General features: G+C 40.3%; 2 protein-coding genes across 3 annotated transcripts; one reads left to right on the top strand and one right to left on the bottom strand.

Moving 5' to 3' along the window:
* Nucleotides 1-22: 22 nt before the first annotated feature.
* LOC123877955 (myrosinase 1-like) lies at nucleotides 23-8,607 on the bottom strand. Of its 2 annotated transcripts, XM_045924912.1 has the most exons (11): nucleotides 8,586-8,607; nucleotides 8,400-8,501; nucleotides 7,889-7,967; nucleotides 6,000-6,112; nucleotides 4,819-5,011; nucleotides 4,257-4,428; nucleotides 3,455-3,659; nucleotides 2,326-2,420; nucleotides 1,590-1,892; nucleotides 1,063-1,304; nucleotides 23-605 (listed from the first exon to the last, which is right to left on the bottom strand). In XM_045924912.1, exons 3-11 carry the CDS (start codon nucleotides 7,930-7,932, stop codon nucleotides 476-478), a joined length of 1,497 nt encoding a protein of 498 aa, XP_045780868.1. In that variant the 5' UTR covers nucleotides 7,933-7,967; nucleotides 8,400-8,501; nucleotides 8,586-8,607; the 3' UTR covers nucleotides 23-475. The 2 variants fall into 2 exon arrangements, with proteins under 2 accessions (XP_045780868.1, XP_045780861.1); XM_045924905.1 differs by lacking the exons at nucleotides 8,400-8,501; nucleotides 8,586-8,607 and having other exon boundaries at nucleotides 7,889-7,992.
* Nucleotides 8,608-8,937: 330 nt separating this feature from the next.
* On the top strand, nucleotides 8,938-9,533 carry LOC123877989 (protein lethal(2)essential for life-like). The gene has a single exon (XM_045924956.1). The coding sequence runs from the start codon at nucleotides 9,018-9,020 to the stop codon at nucleotides 9,516-9,518; it is 501 nt and encodes a 166-aa protein (XP_045780912.1). The 5' UTR covers nucleotides 8,938-9,017; the 3' UTR covers nucleotides 9,519-9,533.
* Nucleotides 9,534-12,772: the final 3,239 nt, after the last annotated feature.

Here is a 12,772-nt window from a genome sequence, read left to right as displayed (position 1 = left end):
TTATTTAATTATTACTTATATTGAATACATCTATCGAACCTATATACCTACTTACTTACCTACTTAAATACTATGGCTAACGACCAAAAAGAATAATAATAATTGATCACAGATATCTGTGGATAAGTTACATCATTTTCAATATTTAATCTATCTGTAAACTGGAGTTAAGTTACTTTGCAACGTTGTTATTTGTCAAAAATTGTATGGTGCTACTACAGATAAGTAGATTGAATATTGAAAACGAACGTTAGCGACGTTGTTGACTGTCAAAAAAGGCCATACAAATTTAATCATACAATTTTTGACTAATTATACCAATGTTGCCAAATGCCAAGTAATCTATCGGCAGATTACAGATAGGAGTGTTATTCTGTCTTACACAAGTCACATCCTATCTAAACTAGATTGACAGATCTAAACCTAGTGCTCTCAAAGATATTTTATAATTACATATTAGATATTATACAAGATATTATACTGTATAATTCCATGTAGGTATGCAGCGAGTTTGGGCCAGTTGCTTGAAGTACTCGGCAGAAGATCTAGCGGTGCGAACCTTATTGGGCGAATCGTAGTCCACCTCATAGAGACCGAAACGCTCTCTGAAAAAAAAAACCATTTTTTTTTTTAATTCTAAAGATACAATTGTGGTATAGTTGGTTGGATGGTATTAGTGATGATACAGTCTAAGATGGAAGCGGGCTAACTTGGAAGAAGCATGGCAGTTTTATTAAAAAGTAATAACCATCGATGTATATGGTAATAACCCATAATAATATTTAATGCGTATAAAATGAGATCTCACTCGACATTTTAACTTTATGTGTCAACTGTAATGTCAAATTTTAGTTTTTATTAACCGACTTCAAAAAAGGAGGAGGTTCTCAATTCGTCGGAATCTTTTTTTTTTAAAGGTGATCCGTACTTTTGCTATGACAGTTGACGCAGAGTTAAAATGGCGAGTTAATTCTCATTTTGTATGGACTACACAGTTTTAACACAGCATCGTACTGGAATGCTAAATCTGTGGTAACTGTGTAATTGATTGAAAAAACTTACGAAAATCCTCTGGTCCACTCGAAATTGTCCATCAAGCTCCAGTAAGTGTACCCAACCACTCGACAGTTGTCCTTCGTCATGGCCGTCAACAGGGCTTTGAGGTAACCGTCCAGGTAGTTGATACGACGGCTGTCCTTCAAGCCTCGCTCCAAGGACATGCCGTTTTCGGTTATAAAGACTGTGGGGTTGTCGTATGCCAGCCTGACCCAATTGAGGGACTTCCTGAATCCCCATGGAACGACCTGTAACCAATCAAGGATGCTAACTCCTTTTTCAAATAAATAAAGGATGTTAAAGAAAGAAAGAAAAAGATTATTTCTTAAATTGTGCTTACACATCACATTTTATAACTAACATAGTAAAAACGAGACACATTTATGTGAGAGATATTCATTTGTCTCATTTAACTATATCTTAAGTCTTAACCAAAGTATCACTTTAGTATTTAAGTACAAATTCAAGTTAAGTATAAGAATGTGGTAAATAAATTTTGATAGGACGACATTTCCGTGTTAGAAAATACTTACTTTTAACCAAGTTGAATTGGACTTGGGCCACTCTTTCTTTTGCGACACAATTCCACCCATATCAGCCTCAAAGGACGGTGTTAGCGATATCTTCCCCTTGTTCTTGGCTATCAAGTAAGTAGTATAATGGTTCAGGCCGAGGAAATCGGAGGAACCTCGAATCATTTCGACTTCTTCTGGAGTAAAGCTTGGCAGACGGGAGCGAGTGAAGTGTTGACGTTTGGATATCGTGTCGACTCTCTCTCGCATGATTGGAGGATAGTCTCCGGTCTTGGAGAAGATTGGGTGAGCGAACCATCCGAACTGAAACGGAGAAGTGTGTTTGCTTGGTGCTTTGTTCTTCTCACATGCAGCCACGGAGAACCGGACAGCCTACCTGGCACAGTGGTGAAGCGCTGTTGTTTATAAGACCACAGCGTTTTACCACTGCACCAATGGGAAGTACCAGGTTCGATTCGCGGCAGGGGCAATTAGGGAATTTAAATTTCAAAATTCTATTATTCTTATTCGTAGTCTGGTTTGGCAGAAGCCTTCTGCCGTGGCTGGGGTTTTTTTTGTATGTATATTAAATAGTAGGTACGTATCACAATTAGTATGGAATAATTACATTGGACATCAAATTATTAGCAAAATCGAGCAGCAACCCACAAAAACTTTTATTCAGAATGACCCGTCTAATGATTAGTATTACATGTACAGGGCGTTGGTAATAACTAATATCTAAGTGGAAGCTTACATAAAATTGTCTTGCAGTCTCCGCAGCTTTCTGGTCTGCATCAGAAGTCGTAGCCGGTTCCAGCCACGAGAAGTCCAGCGTGATACCAACGCTCTCTGAAACATCATACTTAAATATTGCAATAATTCGCCGGCGAAGAGAGGTTGTCTTCGCCGGCTAAGGCTGAGACCTATAGAGCACACTTTGACCTTGCTCAGACTTAAGACACTGTTAAAACGAGACAGCGTTATACCGCTGGCATAAATCTGTCTCGTTTTCACTGAAACTTAAGTCTAAGCAAAGTGAAAGTGCGCTCTATAGATTTCATCTAAGACTCACGCCACGATCTCGGGCGGGTGGGGACTAATCAAGTTCAACCTACCCATTCGTTCCAACATCATCCTAAGCCGTGGCCCTTAGAAAGACGTTGTCCCCTGATCTCTCCAATTATTTCTTTGAACCCTAGGGCTTACCCCTAAGTGGAGCTTTACAATCCCCCTTCCCTTCCCCTGGTAACAGTCAGTAGGGCCTATTCAGCATACTCAATCCGGAAATCATCGCGGTATCAATGACGTAACAGACGCTAGACTCGAAGTCCACGAGACCTATTTATTATCATAATCAGTTCATGAAGTCATTGACTTCTAATAAAGAGATAAGGGATAACACAGTTCATTGGGTGAGTACCCAAACTAATTTTAGTAGATAGTCAGAAACTAATTTTAATAAATACTGACTGATCGGATCGAGCGGAAAGGCATGCACATAGCTATTAATTTTTTGAAAATTCAACCCCTAAGGGGTAAAATAGAGTTCTTAAATTTGCATGGTCTACATGGACGGGATCGCAGGCATAGGCTTGTTCAGTAATACAGCCTTTCCCTCATGGCCAGTGACTCATGGTCACTGGTAAGATCGAAGGAAAGAGGACCCCGCGGACGTAGCCCGAGACGTTGCTCAGACCAAATAAAAGAAACAGTTGACATACTTATCTGCGATGCAATCCATGCGGCAAGAAATAAGGAGCAAAGGAGGAAGAAATAGGGAGCAATGTAGGAAGAAATAGGGAGCAATGGAGGAACATTGTAGCAAAGATTGCATCAAAGAGGTCCATCGAATTGAGAGAACGAAGCAGGAAGACGCTGCTTACTTATTTTGTCCTTGTACTGGTCCATATACAAGCGGTACACCATGCCATGAGCCCTGAGCACGTTATGGGCACACAGATAGTCTTCAAAGCCACTGGAGTGCGCGCCCGGTGCGTCCAAGCCACCATACCCGTCGTGGCAGAAGGATAGCGGCTCGTTGAAAGTCAACCAAACGTTTACTTTGTCGCCAAAATGGTCGAAGAGTACCTGCAATGTGAGAGATTTGGAGATTAGATCAATTTACAGAATTCTAAGATCACTGACATAGCCCAAACTATTAGCAAGAATAAGTGGCAGTGGGCAGGCCATGCCTGTCGTAGAGGTGATAGCCGTTGGAGCCGGAAAGTCCTTGAGTGTAACTGCGTATAAGCAAGCGTAGTGTGGGACGCCCTCCATCACGATGGACTGACGATATAAAGTGGCTGGATGAGGAAGGCGTAGGATCTGGTGTGGTGGCGCTCTTTAGGGAAGGCCTATGTCCAAGTGTTGGCAGTGATGACATAGGATCCGAGACATGGTAGCTAACTATGGGTCTCATAAGAAAGCTCAGAGTCACTTAACGGGTGATGGAGAAAGCTCTTTGTGTTACTACATGATCAAATCAGAAATGAGGAGATCCGTAGTAGAACAAGAGTAACTGACATAGCTCACCGAGTTGCGAAGCTGAAGTGGCAATGGCCAGGGTATACACTTCGAAGGTCCAGCCTCTCCGATTCTGCAGATCTGAAGCAGATCCCTATGGTACATCCTAACGACCGAAATGATCAGTGGTTTTAAGAAAAAAGCCGTGATAGGTGAACTTACTCGCGCATAATCCACGAAGTACTCAGCAATAATAGGGTTGGTCCAGCCTCCCAGATCCTGCAAGGCCTGAGGTAGGTCCCAGTGGTACATCGTCACTATTGGGCTGATACCATGGCTGTTCAGCTCATCGAGCAGCTCCATGTAATATCTGATGCCATCTTCGTTTATTTCACTGCAACACAAATGGTTTTTCGACGTAAGATTTTTTTAAAGATAGAATGCCAATCTATACTAATATTATAAATGGAAAGTGTGTAACAGTTTAACCAATTTTGATGAACGGCACAGAGTTAGCTTACAACCCGGGGAAGGCCATACTTTTTATCTCAGAAAATGAAGGAGTTCCCACGGGATTCTTAAAACCCTATCCGTTTAACCGATATTTATGAAATTTGGTACAGAGGTAGCTTACATCTCGAAATCTTTTTATCACGAGGACGAAGTCGCGGGCATCATCTAGTCAGTAATATGGAGCGATATAGAAATTAACTGAAGCCCAGACAAACTGATAAAAAGACCGGTCAAGTGCGAGTAGGATACTAGAAGATATATTAGTAGTTACTTGCTCAACCCGCTAGGCAAGGTCCTCGGCCAAGATATGGAGAAGCGGTAATGCTGAACGCCGAGGTACTCCAGCATCCTGACGTCCTGCCGGAACAAGTGGTAGGAGTCTGCCGCGACGTCGCCATTGTGGTGGTCGAAGATACGGTCTGGTCTCTCGTGGGTGTATCTGTCCCAGATACTTTCACCTTTTCCTGCAACAATAATTTTTTTGATATGACCGTCAAGGTCTGCATCTGTACGTAGTTGAAATTCCTCGGACACGTACGAAACGATTTGCTTCTTATTTTCTAATCCGAACCGCTAGGATATGGAATGCCCTTCCGGCATCAGTTTTCCCTTCCACTTTTAATATGGGTACCTTCAAGTCAAGAGTGAATAGCCAACTTCTAGACAAGCACGTAGATAAAAGTGTAACTTTTAATGGACGTTCGGGATGGAAATTACTGGCAAAACTACCAGACCATATACCAGAACCAGTTTAGAGAACATTAAGTCCCACGAACTAAGCAGATTTTTCAGTACTATCAGTTTCTCTACATGATCAAATCAGGAATGAAGAGCTCCGCTGGAGACTTAGGGGAACCGACACAGTTCAAGGAGTTGCGAAACAGAAGTGGCAATGGACGGGGCATAGAAGAATCGACTTGAATGTTGGGTCTTTCTCTTAATAGCCAACCCGTACCGTAAAGTGCAGTGCAGTTGAGAGACTGCCCACTAGCTTAAGGAGTCACTAGCCACTGGGCATCACGTCATACCACAAGATTATGTTCTGTGACGATCCTTGTAAGAGACCTACGAGTATGTCCAGCCTTGGACGTCTATATATTATTTTCAGATACAAGTTAGCCCTTGACTGCAACCTCACCTGGTGATATGTGATGCTGCAGTCTAAGATGGAAGCGGGCTTATGGCTGTTTTAATTAAATCCCTTTGGTTTCTACACATACAGCATCGTACCGAAACGGTAAATCGTTGGCAGCACGGCTTTGCCGTTTGGTGGTAACTAGCCAAGGCCGAAGCCTTGCCAGACCACAAATTTAGAACCAGACAAGACCACAAATTTAGAAATTATAAAATTCCAAACCTCGCCGGGAATCGAACCGGGACCTCCCACCAATAAGACCATACCGTTTAGAATTAGTTATAAAACGTCTTCTTTCGTTGAAGTGGAACACTCACCTGATGTATTCCATGCCCCTTCTATCTGGTACGCGGCAGTAGCGACGCCGAATATGAAATCATCAGGAAAGCATAGTTTTTCCGACCGCTCATAGGAAAATGTGCCACCAAACCTTTAACATGATAATATGAAAATTGCTAAACAAAATAGGTTTTCTAAACACGTTCTTATTAACTCGCTTTCTTGCCTGTCGATCTATTCGGAAAAATATTGCAATCACAGACACACAAGTACCTATATAACTGACTGCAAACAGAAATAAATACATATAAATAGGTGATTATTAAGTGAAATAATTATATAAATCGAAACAGGATGGCAATGCAATATTGACTTACTTTCTTGTCTGTCCGTTCGTTTGTTTTTTTGTCTATTCGGTACAATCGATTCTAAACATCGATTTTGAAAGCGCCACCCCTATTTTAAACTAACTTGCTGATGAACTAGAAACTTAGACATTTTCAAAATAGATACCAAATGAAAATCTTGAAAAACAAGTGTAAATTAAAAATTTATAACACCCCCGACAAGCGAAGGTTACAGAAATAACTAGAAAAAAGCTGGTAACTTTCAAACGGCTGAACCGATTTTCTTGAATTATAGCTAAGAACACTCTCAATCAAGCCACCTTTCAAACAAAAAAAACTAAATTAAAATCGGTTCATTAGTTTAGGAGCTACGATGCCACAGACAGATACACAGATACACCGATACACAGATACACACGTCAAACTTATAACACCCCTCTTTTTGGGTAGGGGGTTAAAAATGAATATGAATGAAGAGCGGTGGTGGCGTCATGGGTAAGACATCGGACCTCTTTTCGGAAATTGGGGGGGTTTGGTGGTTCGATCTGGGCACGCACCTCTAACTTTTCAGAGTGTGTTTAATCAATTGAATATCGAAAACATCGTGATTAAATTTGCACGCCTGTGAGCTCTCCATAACTTATTTATTTATTTTGTTTATTAGACACACATTACAGATTATGACCATGTAATGTAACCATGAAAAAAACCGGCCAAGTGCGAGTCCGTACTTGGGTATTTTTTCCAACATTTTGCACGATTAAATCAAAAACTATTATACTTACATAAAAATTAATAAAAATCTGTTTTAGGATGTACAGGTAAAGCCCTTTCATATGATACCCCACTTGGTATAGTTATCTTATTTTGAAAATTGAAACACATTTCAATTTTTTTTAAATGATATAACCACAAATTCGAGGTTTCAGATTTATTCCTGTACTTGCGCTGTAATACCTACCTACCTACCTTTCATGATTCTAGGTCAACGGGAAATACACTATGGGTTTCTTGACAGACAGACAGACAGACAGACAAACAGACAACAAAGTGATCCTATAAGGGTTCCGTTTTTCCTTTTGAGGTATGGAACCCTAAAAACTTGTCACTTTCCAAGATAAAAATGTTCTCAGAGGTTGTGCGAAGTCAGCCAATCCGCACTTGGCTAGCAATGGTGGACTATGCCCAAACTCTCACTTTCAGAGGAGACCCGTGCTCAGTAGTGGGCCAGCGACGGGTCGACCATGATGATGATGACTATGACTTAAATAACAAGTGTAAATCGAAAATTTATAACACCCCCGACAAGTGAAGGTTACAGTAACTAGAAAAGAGCTGATAACTTTCAAACGGCTGAACCGATTTTCTTGGATTATAGCTAAGAACACTCTCGATCAAGCCACCTTTCAAACAAAAATAACTTAATTAAAATCGGTTCATTAGTTTAGGAGCTACGATGCCACAAACAGATACACAGATACACACGTACAAACTTATAACACCCCTCTTTTTGGGTCGAGGGTTAAAAACATGCGCGAAAGGTTAATAAAATGAGCATGAATGAATCAGTATGAGCTTACCCGAAACTGGCAAAAAGCATCGAAGCTATTATTCCCCAAGTCATGTCGCCTGCCCGTCGTCTCCGAGGCGACTGATAGCCTAACGACATTGCATTAATAATTGCTTATTAATATTATTTATCTGCAATTACTATTAATAGACAAAAACAAGCAAATGTATCTATCGTGTGACTGTGAAAAAGCTGTGATAAAAAAGCTGTGATAACCGAGTGGTTAATGCGTTTCAGAACCTCATAATATTCGAGTGGTCGGGGGTTCGATTCCATGCCCGCATTTAATGCCACCTTTAACTCCGCACCTTTAACTTTTCGGATTTATGTGTGGGGAAACTTGTATGCGTGAGAGTTTTCCATAATGTTCTCAAAAGTGTGTGAGAACCATAGGTTTTAGAGCGTAGCGAAAAAATCGTAAGTCTATGATGAGAACTGAGGTCTGCCAATCCGCACTTGAGACAAAATTATTTTGCATAGTTCTTGCATTTACCAATTTTTTTTGTGAATATAATACCTACCACGTATATCTACCACAGGATCGGAATGCCTTTTCTATCCAGAAGAACCAGCAAGAAACTCGGCGGTTGCTCTTTTCTTAACTTCTTTGCTTAAATTTTTTTCTGCATTAAAACAAAAAAACTCACGCTTTATTATATCTCACAGTCAAATTGGAAGGTTTGAATGAAAGGAAAAATTCCACTAACCAGATAAATAAAGTTTTTTCTCGTGAAAGGATTGCGCTCTCTCCACTCTCTAACTTGACCGCCGCGCGCCGCGCCATTCACACAATAAATAAAAATATTAAGTTAGTGACATCTATTGGTGCTTCAATAAACACATTGGTTAACAATATCAACATGATACAGCTACTCGTCACTAGATGGCGCTGTTCATACACACAGAAATTTCATTTAATCGCCTTCTCGATGGATTGTTCTAGAATCGAATATTGTAGTCTGGCAGCAGCTTGGCTGACATACGAGAGTTTTCTTGAACATTCTTGACGCGCACGTCACCAATAGGTGGCGCTGCCCAGACTATATAAAGGCCGCGCATTCGCGTTTGTGACCGTCAATCGTTGAGAAAATAACTTTGGTGATAAGAGAAAGCGACTTTGTGAAGAAAAACTAAGAGAAATGGCGTTAATCCCAAATCTTTTCGGCGAGAGGCCTAGCAAAATGGTGGACAGAGACTTTTTCAGACAAATCAACCAAGTAGTGCCACATGATTACTTCAAACAGTTCGAAAATATGTTCCGGACAATTGATCAGCTGTCGTCTGTTATGAACAACCTGGCTATGAAGGAGAGGACCGAGTCTGATTACGAGAAATTCCAGGTGAATGTGGATGTGCAGCACTTCGCACCGGAGGACATCAGTGTTAAAGTTGTGAATGGTTTTGTCACAGTGGAGGGAAAGCACGAAGAGAGGCTGGATGAGCACGGTTATGTTTCCAGACGGTTCGTGAGACGGTACGCTTTGCCTGAGGGATGTTTGCCAGACACAGTGGAATCAAAGTTATCCTCCGATGGGGTTTTAATCGTGACCGCGCCTAAAGTTTTACCCATGCCGTCGACTGGTGAGCGAATTGTGCCAATAATTAAAACAGGTCCAGTCAAAAAGCAAATTGAACAGTAATTTTTGTAATTTTGTGCTATTTTTCCATTGTTTTAAAATGTCTGTGTATTAAACTATTACAATTGTATTGTAAATAGTCTATTGAACAATCTATTCTCTATTGTCTATTTTGAATTGTTTGTCCCAAGCGTTAGGCGGGTATCTTTTGTAATAGTTTTTTTCTAATTATTATTAAAGACTGAAACTCAAATCTGCCTAAGTTTTGTTTAATAAAATTAAGTAAGTCACTAATTTGTTGTTAAGTACCTAATTAAGGATTAAATTATAATTGTAAGTACCTAGATAAATAAATGTATAAAATAAAAATTCTGTTTTATTTTATTTTTTAAGATTATGTAAGGGCCGGCGCACATGGCGGAGCGCAGCGCAGAGCATGTCCGCGAAGTTTTCTAATCGCGTGAATTTGTTTGTACCAGAGAATGCGCGAGCACGCGCGGGACTGCGCGAGTATCCGCACGGATGCACAATTGATTTTAGATATTATTTAAATGAGGATAATGTCGATAATATTTTGACTGTAAAAATGCTCTGCGCTGCGCTTCGCCATATTTGCCCCGGCCCTAAGAAGGTAGGAAGAGTTGCAAAACTGTCGATAGTTTGAATATTGATAGTTGCTCTCGAAAACTATTCAGCCGGGCGATTCAGAACACTCGATTCGATAAGTTGTCGTACGATAAGATGCACTTTCAATTTAAAACATACATCTTATCGTATGATAACTTACCGGATTGAGTGTTCTGAATCGCCCAGCAGGATTGCCTACTATCGATAGCACAAAACAAGCAATAAATACTACTGATGAAGGCATTCCCCTGTATACATAATCAAAGAAGGCAATACCTACTATCAAAGGTTTACGTAGTTCGAGAATATCTTCCATAGTATTGCAAAATTTGCCATAGTTTAGTGGCAACTATCAATGGTGTTAAACTATCGATAGGTACAGCTATCAGATTGTTTTTGGTACTTATTGGCAAATTCTGCAATAAGTACTATCGATATAAAATCGAAGGTAGAACTATCGATACCTAGTATCGATAATATTGCCTTCATCAGTAGTATTGCTTGATTTGCTGTATAGATAGTATCGATATATTGCCACGTGACAATACTATCGATAGGTTGCAGTTGCTATCTGTTTTGCCTTAACTATCGATAGACTATCGATAGCTAGTCTATCTATTGGACTATCGAAAGGTAAGGGCCGGGGCACATATGGCGGAGCGCAGCGCAGAGCATTTTTCACAGTCAAAATATTATCGACATTCTCCTCATTGAAATAATATCTAAAATCAATTGTGCATCCGTGCGGATACTCACGCATCCGCGCGCAGTCCCGCGCATTCTCTGGTAGAAATTCGCGTACTGTCTCGCGATTAGAAAACTTCACGGACATGCTCTGCGCTGCGCTCCGCCATATGTGCGCCGGCCCGAAGGCTTTATCGAGCTTTTCAAGCGATACTGGTCTTTTAAGTATGTAGATAAAGTTTAAAATTCTTTCACACTGAAAGTGCTTGCGGCGCCGCTGCTGGCCGCTGCCGTTCCGGTGTGAATCGGCCCTTACTCCTATATTAAGACCATTTTCTGAAGATTAAGTGAGTAAGTACTTACCTATTAAAGAAGAAGATTTCTATAAGTACATATTATTATAACTCAAATGAAAGAAAGAAGCTAAGTCAATGTTTCAATGTTGCTATTGTAACCTACGCATAACGCAAGTGCAGTTAGTGAGAGCAAATACATACAGTGAGATGACCATCGATGTAGATGACGCCTTTGATATTCGCGCAAATGCCGGCTAAGCATCATCATAGCCTAATATAAAACTGTGCTAATATTTGTCATATCGTCGAGAGTTCCCTCCATAGAGTAACGTTACTTATCTGTAACTGGTTCCCTCACTCTAGTTCACTCTCGCTGTGGGGCCACGTGCAAACTGCAAGGCACAGATCACCATTATATTAGTCTGGAGATGCGAAGCCGTACAAACAGGAGCTCAAATTATAGTGGACACAGTAAAATTTACTGTTAATAACAATTTTAATTTGGAACATCCCGGGCGAGAGACATCTGACGTCTCCATTTATAATGGTTATATATCATATATGTATGAATACCAACATAAATTGACACCTCTCGTACAGAGTTTCAACTTAAGATGGTCTGGTTTTACAAAAGTATAAAGTACCAGTTTAGGTTGACACCTTGCAGGCACTTGCAGGCTCATGTATGAGATGAGGTCTCTATTTATGATGGTCGTAGGCACAAAAGTAAGTGTAACTAGGATTACTTGACACTTCATCTAAGGTCTCAATTTATAATGGCTAATCCTTAGAAAAGTATGAAAACCAGAATAAATTGATACTTTCCCTCATCTTCAGCTGCATAGCATCCCACAGTCTCGTGATAGCTGGTACCTATCTATTGATTTATCGGTTACCATCGGCTTTGAATTCACATGGTTACTATAGGGATGAATGTTTTATTGAAATTTTACACACACGCACTCACCCATTTCTCAACATTTTAAGGGTTCCGTAGTCCGTACCCAATGGGTAAAAACGGAGCCCTAATTAATGTCCTTTGCTGTCTGTCTGTCCGTCTGTTCGTCTGTATGTCTTGTCTGTCTGTCCGTCTGATCATCTGTATGTCGTGTCTGTCAAGAAAACCTATAGGGTATCTAGTACCTACTTCCCGTTGACCTAGAATCATGAAAGGCAGGTAGGTAGGTCTTATAGCACAAGTAAAGGAAAAATCCAAAAACCAGGAATTTATGGTTAAGTACCTACATCCCAAAAAAAATGTGTTCATGAACAAATAATTACTTACCTACATTCAATTTATAAACTTAGATAACTATACCAAGTGGGATAATTATTATGAAAGGGCTTACCTGTACATTCTAAAACAGATTTTTATTTATTTTTATGCATAATAGTTTTCGATTTATCGTGCAAAATGTCGGAATAAATACCCGAGTACGGGACCCTCGGTGCGCGAGTCTGACTCACACTTGGCTGGTTTTTTGTGATGTGACTACAAATGATTCACAGTTTTCGTTTTTTTTCCTTTACGTGTGCTATGAGGCCTACCTACCTGCCAAATTATGATTCTGTCCATGGTACCTACCCTATAGGTTTTTTTGACAGTTACAACAGATGGACAGACAGACAACAAAGCCATCCTATAAGGGTTCCTTTTTAGGGCTCCGGACCTCAAAAGAAAAAACCGAACCCTTATCGTCTCGTCAGACC

Source organism: Maniola jurtina, chromosome 2, assembly GCF_905333055.1.
Source record: "Maniola jurtina chromosome 2, ilManJurt1.1, whole genome shotgun sequence".
Taxonomy (NCBI): Eukaryota; Metazoa; Arthropoda; class Insecta; order Lepidoptera; family Nymphalidae; genus Maniola; species Maniola jurtina.
The sequence above is the reverse complement of the archived record's forward strand: the minus strand, read 5'-3'. Positions and strand labels throughout refer to the sequence as shown.